We start from the raw sequence: 8115 nt of genomic DNA on the forward strand, positions 1-8115 counted from the left end.
AATGGTTGTTTCACACAAGATTATCTATTGTAATGGTTGTTTCACACAAGATTATCTATTGTAATGGTTGTTTCACACAAGATTATCTATTGTAATGGTTGTTTCACACAAAGTAGTCATTCTGATGAGCTCCTTATTTTTTGTTGAAAAACATAGGTTGTCAAGTACTGGTCAGAGAAAGGTAAATCTGGATTCTTAGTATGGCGATACCTTCTTCGTCGTGATGATCCTGCTCCTGCACCGTGGACAAAAGCGGGAAAGAAGCGAATAAAGGAACTTGGACTTATAATGGAGGTAAACTTTCATAAAACTTTTCTCACTGTGTGTATCCTAGAGATGTTTTATTTTGAAACTGCAAGTAAACAAAAATTATAATAAGTGTTTGATGTGACACAAAATATGTACATTATCTTAAGTAAACAAAGAATGTCTTAACTGTTTGTTGTGACACAAACGATTACATTGTGTTAAGTAAACAAAGACTGTACTAAGTGTTTCATGTGACACAAAATATGTACATTATCTTAAGTAAACAAAGAATGTCTTAACTGTTTGTTGTGACACAAAAGATTACATTGTCTTTGTTTACTTAACAGAATGTACATATTTTGTGTCAGATGAAACACTTAATAGTCTTTGTTTACTTAACATGTCTTAACTGTTTGTTGTGACACAAAAGATTACATTGTGTTAAGTAAACAAAGACTGTATTAAGTGTTTGACATGACACAAAAGATGTACATTGTGTTAAGTAAACAAAGATTGTATTAAGTGTTTGGAGTTAGAAAAATAAATGTTATGTTTAGTATTAAAAATTTCAGTTACAGTTTTATTTCAAACAACTCTTTAAGTTAAGCTTCGTGTTCTGCTCTAGCTTATGAATTTGGTTATATATTATCAGATGAATGAATTTTAAAGAAATCTAATCCCTCGTGCTTCAACTAGACACAAGCCTTGGTTAATCCATCAAATATGTTCTCAGCAGAACTGTTGTATATTACAGTTTGTAAATACTTGTAAGCCATATTTAAAAGTAGAATAATTTTTAATTTCCTGAAAGATAGTTATTCATATTTATTGATTGTAATCACTGTAGTTGAAATGTCTGTCTGTTAGTGATTTAGTCTCGCTGTGTACCATTCACCTTGTTATACAGACATTCTTTTTTTCTATTCCTAATATTTGAAATATTTTTTAAAGTATCCTGAAGGTTATCTTGAGGCTTTGGCAGCCAAAGTGAAACCTGAGCCAGAAGATGGAAAAAAAGGCAAAGGCAAGAGATCGAGAGGTAATAAGTAGTGGGAGTTTTGTAAAAGTATTTATTCGTCATGGTAAAAGGTGTTTTTTAAACAAATATTTTATAAAATCACTTAAAAAGGAATTGCTTTGCTTAGTCTAAATGTTTTTTGCTAAACCAGACTCTTTGTGATTTCTAACTGCTGTAGGAGACTCAGGCTGTGACTCTTCAACTCTTAAGAAGAAGAAATCAGCAGTGTACCAGATTCCTGGTGATATTAATAAACTGATTAAGAAAGATAAGTTAAACCAGAAGCTTTGGAATGAGTGTACAGCTGTTGTAAAGGAGGGTCAGCAGGTAGGTTACAAAACACTAAAATTGTCCCAATAAATATTAACTATTAGTTATCATTGAGTGGGCTAAACCTATTCTGGTTAGTGTTTTCAGTTATTCCAACAAGTAAGAAACAGCAGACCCTAAGAATATTCTAACATAACAATATAACTAGATAACTGGACAAACAGCAGACACTAAGAATGTTCTAACATAACAATATTACCAGATAACTGGACAAACAGCAGACACTAAGAATGTTCTAACATAACAATATTACCAGATAACTGGACAAACAGCAGACCCTAAGAATGTTCTAACATAATAAATTTACCAGATAACTGGACAAACAGCTGACCTTTAAGATGTTTTTAATATAAAATGATAACACTAGACACGTTAGACCTTAAAGTTATTTTCAGCATAATAATGGTAACAGATAACACTGGACAATATAATGTTTCCAACATAAGTTCTTTGTTTGCACCAGGTCTTCTTCAAGAGAGTAGAGGAGCTGTTTTTGTGCATATGTTGTCAAGAAGTGGTGTTCAATCCAGTGACTACTGAATGTTCACATAATATATGCAAGGTAATGTTTCTCATATGGACAAGAGATATTTATTGGTCTGAAAGAATCTTTTAAATACTGTTATGATCTAGAAAAATTCATTAAATATTAATAATTAAGTTAGGCAAAGAAAAAATACTTCTGTCTGGTACTTGAAGAATTATTGGTCAGGGTATATGTTCATTTTTTGTAATTAACACCGTATATTTCATCTAGCAGGACTGGTGATTTATGGTAAGTAACACTGTACATTTTTGTCTAGCAGGACTGGTGGTTTATGGTAAGTAACACTGTACATTTTTGTCTAGCAGGACTGGTGGTTTATGGTAAGTAACACTGTACATTTTTGTCTAGCAGGACTGATGGTTCATGGTAAGTAACACCGTATATTTCGTCTAGCAGGACTGGTGGTTTATGGTAAGTAACACTGTATATTTCATCTAGCAGGACTGGTGATTTATGGTAAGTAACACTGTACATTTTTGTCTAGCAGGACTGATGGTTCATGGTAAGTAACACCGTATATTTCATCTAGCAGGACTGGTGGTTTATGGTAAGTAACACTGTATATTTTGTCTAGCAGGACTGACGGTTTATGGTAAGTAACACCGTATATTTCGTCTAGCAGGACTGACTGTTTATGGTAAGTAACACTGTATATTTCGTCTAACGGGACTGATGGTTTATGGTAAGTAACTGTATATTTCATCTAGCAAGACTGATGGTTTGTAGTAAGAAACACTATATTTTGTCTAGCAGGACTGGTGGTTAATGGTGAGTAACACCGTATTATTTGTCTTTGCAACTATTAGTGATGGTCAATAAACTGTTAAAATGTTTTAAGTCATTACGTCACAAATCAGGTCAGGTTTCCAACTTCAAGAAGCATATTTAGTATATCGTAATAATAACTTGTGATATTGACTTTAACTTCAAACTACTGTTCATGGGTGACCATTTTATGGGTTTTGTTTCATGTTAGAATCTGACATGTTTTACTTGTTAAAAATTCTGAGAAACAAATATATTGATAATGAATTAAGCTAATTTTCTAATTAACTAATGTTGTTTTTCAGTCTTGTCTCCAACGGTCCTTCCGTGCAGAAGTCTACTCTTGTCCAGCATGTCGCAGTAGCCTCGGTAAAAGATACAGTCTTGAAATTAATAAATCTCTTGGTGAGGTACTGCAGCTGATATTTCCGGGATACGAGGCTGGCCGATTATAGAACTCTACAAGATGTTGATCTTGGATATCTCATCTTTTCTTCAATAAAGTATTACTTCATTTAATTTTCTTTTTAAACCCTAATATTTTACATCGGTTTTTGATCTTAAAGTACTTGTTTTCAAAGAGTGAGCACTAAATATTTGTGTAGTAAACATAACAGTTTTCACATGCTATTACTGAAAGACTTACAGTAATTACGAAACTTTACATATCGTTCTCATCTGTTTCGTCAAAGCCTCATTCAGTAATAAAATGGGACTATATTGTAATTTTCATTAAGTTACTCAATATTCGATAAATTTATTTTATAAAAAAGGATTTGGTTTAAAAATCTCAAAGTCTGTGAGTAAAATGTATTTCATAAATAATCCAACTGATAAAATATTTAAGTATAAAAAAATCCGGCTGTTTTGTATAGTTGATATCTTTTAATTTCAGCACAATCATAATTTTCATTGAGAGATGATGTGTTAATAAGCTTGTTGTTGGTGTATTGTTACTTATTAAAGCATTTTGTAAACATAGATTATACAATATATATATATATATATATATAATAACAAAGTATTACTGAACTTGATTTCTTTTGTTTTTGGTGATCTGAAATTGTCTTGATTTTCATGAAAGCAAAATTGAAATATTTTTATAAATATTTTGTTGTAAAATTTAAAATTTCTATAATTTTCATATCTCTGAAGTAAGATGATGTGCTTTTGTTATTTCTAACTTTTATACTCCATAAGAATAATTCTTTCATATGCTACTTACCTAGACTAGTCTCAAAATATTGTTCATTTTTTGTTATAAGCCAAACAGAGTCTTGATTACTGTGTTTGTGTTACCTGTAAAAGTCATGCTATAAATACCAGTTACACTTATTACTCTGCTAAAACATATCAGTGAGGTGGGAAGACTCAAAAAACTTCTGTTTGAAGGGGGTGGTGATCACACCCACACTGTAAAAAATGGCATCATAAAAATGTCACTCTGCAAGTTATGGATTTTAATGATCGCCACACCTGTACTGTAAAGTAAATCATGATTCAATAATATCATAAAAAGACAGATAACATCGTACAGAAGCAGTGCACTTGAGACACATTACTGAATAACAGTGTTCAAAGGCAGTTCACATGAGATAGAATATGAATAACACAGTTCAAAGGCAGTGCACTTGAGACACATTACTGAATAACACTTTTCAAAGGCAGTACACGTGAGACAGAGTACTGAGTAACACAGGTCAAAGGTGGTATACATGAAACAGAGTACTGAATAACGCTGTTCAAAGGCAGTACACATGAGACAGAGTACTGAGTAACACAGTTCAAAGACAGTACATATGAAACAGAGTACTGAGTAACACAGTTCAAAGGCACTACACATGAGACAGAGTACTGAGTAACACTGTTCAAAGGCAGTACACATGAGACAGAGTACTGAGTAACACAGTTCAAAGGCAGTACACGTGAGACAGAGTACTGAATAACACTGTTCAAAGGCAGTACACATGAGACAGAGTACTGAGTAACACAGTTCAAAGGCAGTACATATGAAACAAGAGTACTGAGTAACACAGTTCAAAGGCAGTACACATGAGACAATACTGAGTAACACAGTTCAAAGGCAGTACACATGAGACATAGTACTGAGTAACACTGTTCAAAGGCAGTACACATGAGACAGAGTACTGAATAATAGTGTTCAAAGGCAGTACACGTGAGACAGAGTACTGAGTAACACTGTTCAAAGGCAGTACACGAGACAGAGTACTGAGTAACACTGTTCAAAGGCAGTACACATGACACAGAGTACTGAGTAATACAGTTCAAAGGCAGTACACATGAAACAGAGTACTGAATAACACTGTTCAAAGGCAGTACATATGAAACAGAGTACTGAGTAACACAGTTCAAAGGCAGTACATGTGAGACAGAGTACTGAATAACACTGTTCAAAGACAGAATACTGAGTAACACTGTTCAAAGGCAATACACATGAGACAGAGTACCATTATCTGTCTCGAAATATTATAACGTTGCTGACATACAGATTGTCTGGATTTGAAAATCATTTTTATTCTATTGTCAATTTGGAATGTGTGTTTGCTAATAAAAGCCACTTCTATTAAATTAAAGCTCACTTTGTTTCAGGCAACTTGTTTTATTTAAAATATACGTTTCAGCAGTGATTTGAACAGTATCAGATGTGGAAGACAACTGTTAGTTTTGTTACTGAAACAGAGATCAAGGTTTTCAATAGGTTATTAAAGTCTGTTTAAACTATTTTGTACAAATGAAACTCTTGTTTTACTTGCAGTGCCAATGTGTGTGAGAGTGTGTGTGATCTAAAAGACAGTCTGTACAATTGTTTACACTTTCCAATCCTTAAAGATTTTATTTTACTGATGCTGTTGTCAGTGTTTCTATTTTCAGTTCAACATTAGGTTTTTGTGGTCTTTATTATTGTATTGTATATAGAGGGTACATGTTGTTTTAAAGTTATGAATCAACTGTAAAATGGTGTTTTTACACAAAAGCTTCCTCAAACCTATTTTAATATATCAGTCATAGTTTTTATGTTGAAAACTTGTTCCAACAAGTTCAAACATTAGTGTGATGTATGCATTTTCAAGTGCCTGTCATATTATCATCTTTCGAACCATGAATTTTGTAAAAAATTGTAAATACCTTGAAATAAATCATTGCATTTGAAATGAAATACGTTTTTGTGATATTGTCGATGTTTCTTTTTGATGAACTTGTAATGGTTTCTAGCTATTAAACAAGAATATTAAGATATCAATATTTAAAAACTAAATATATATCTTATGTATAAAATCGTGCAGATATTTAACAATGATTTTAAATTTACAGCAAATCTTAAAATATATATTTATCAGAACATAAAAGAAATCATCCCTAACAAGATGCCTGTAAGTTATTAATAAGTACACTTTCAAGTAAGAGGAAGAATACATGATTTGGTTGAATTTAATAACTTCAAATACCATGTAAATATCCATACACTTATCAACAGTGTCAATTTTAAAAAATTATTTCAGTACTTTATTTACATATATTTAACATAAATGTGTATAACAAAATTGGACCTGATTCAAATGAAGTGTTAGTTATTGTGTCATTTCAGTTATTCAATTGATTAGCTGTGAAATTATACGAATAATATACTTTTACGTTAGTCGTTGTGCCATTAGTGAGCTATTTCCGTTTGATCACCATTTGTAAAATTACTTAGGCCTACAAGTTATAACAATGTACAAGTGAAGGCAGAGGGAGAAACAAACAAATTATTGCTACGTGAATTGGACTTCGAATTATTTTTACCAAATAATTTAAAAGAACGATGTTACATTATTTATCATTACTATCTATTTGCTAAAAATTACCAAAAATGGTTTACCTAATCGTAGTATTTGGAAAATATCTTGGTATAGATAAAGGTACATACAACTGTTTCGCTTGTATTGTTTTTGTGATTGTGACACATTCATGAAAAGGAAAACTGAAAAGTTTTCAATTCAGGGCTGCATTGAGGAGGATCGCCGTTCCTGTTGTAATAAATTATGAAAACAATGCCCAAGGACATACGTAAGTTTAAAGATAAGTTATCGCAATCTTACCAATTCATATCGTTTATGCAGGCCTACTTTGCGGCATGTCATTCTTTTACATTTGAATTACTTTTCCTGTGTCACCATACATTGTGACGTCATCAAATAATAGAAATAAATATTCTGACGGCTCCCGCCTCTTAGGTCTGTGAAACTAAGCTCCACTTGATAACTTTACACAACTCAAACCCTATTTCAGTTACATTCACAAAGAACAGAAATTTTGAATGTTCCAAGCCACTTCAAATAAACCAATTAATTTTTTAGTTGTCTGTTTTTTAAAGAATTTTGTTAATTATCTTTGGTTTGTTTTTTATTATGCAATCTATTTTGGATTTCGTAAAGAAGTACTGAGTAATTTTTAATAAAAAAAAACTTTTTTAACAAGTAAAAGAATTTGCAAAAAAAATCCTATCAATATAGTTTCAAAATATATTCGAAAAAAAAGTGAATAAATATGAAGACAGGCTATGTTCCTAACTCTTTGTTAAATGTGGAAGATAAAATATTTGGGGGTAAAACCAACTAATCATTTTTCAAATTAGTAGTGAAACATTAAGCCTAATAGTTAAGTGTTTATAATTGCCTATCTCCGATTGATACATCAACTGCTAAATGAAATCGTAGTGGGATAGAGGGCGCTAAGTTATACGAGTTACCGAAACGTCAACGATTATCTTTGAATTAAATAATGATTAGCCTGACATCTGGTATCAATAATAGTGTATATTTATTTCAAATTAATTTATCTCTAGATTTTTGGTTTTTTAAAGCCCATCTGTCTACATTATTTAATTCATTTACTTTTCTAAGGTTAGTTTATATGCATAATTTCAATGAAAAAGTATAAATTATATTGAATGACTCAAACTACTATACAAGGAGGCCTCGTCATTAATTTCAGCAGGAACACTTATAGTAAAAGAAAAAAAAACAATATATTAGATTTCACTTTCGTTATTAATTTTTTTCTTGTCTAGCACTTCAGTCTCTAGCTTGTCTGTTCTAAAAAATTCAGCTGTTGCGTCAGCGAGTCACGTGACTGGTGTGGCGCCACCTATTTTCTAGAACTATCCTGTACCTTGGCGAATGCTCTAGTATTTACTACATATAGG

The 8115-nt window shown here is 31.8% G+C and overlaps 1 protein-coding gene across 1 annotated transcript in view; it reads left to right on the forward strand.

Annotated features, from left to right (window-relative positions):
- The window catches only part of LOC106470190 (E3 ubiquitin-protein ligase UHRF1-like), a 29589-nt gene extending 23502 nt beyond the window's left edge, over positions 1 to 6087 (forward strand). Inside the window, exons 11-15 of the mRNA XM_022398804.1 lie at positions 157 to 294; positions 1201 to 1288; positions 1446 to 1594; positions 2061 to 2159; positions 3215 to 6087. Coding sequence (XP_022254512.1) covers positions 157 to 294; positions 1201 to 1288; positions 1446 to 1594; positions 2061 to 2159; positions 3215 to 3364 — 624 coding nt within the window. The 3' untranslated portion in view covers positions 3365 to 6087. The remainder of the gene's footprint in view (positions 1 to 156; positions 295 to 1200; positions 1289 to 1445; positions 1595 to 2060; positions 2160 to 3214) is intronic.
- Positions 6088 to 8115: the final 2028 nt, after the last annotated feature.

This window comes from Limulus polyphemus, unplaced genomic scaffold (assembly GCF_000517525.1).
Source record: "Limulus polyphemus unplaced genomic scaffold, Limulus_polyphemus-2.1.2 Scaffold3870, whole genome shotgun sequence".
Lineage (NCBI taxonomy): Eukaryota > Metazoa > Arthropoda > Merostomata > Xiphosura > Limulidae > Limulus > Limulus polyphemus.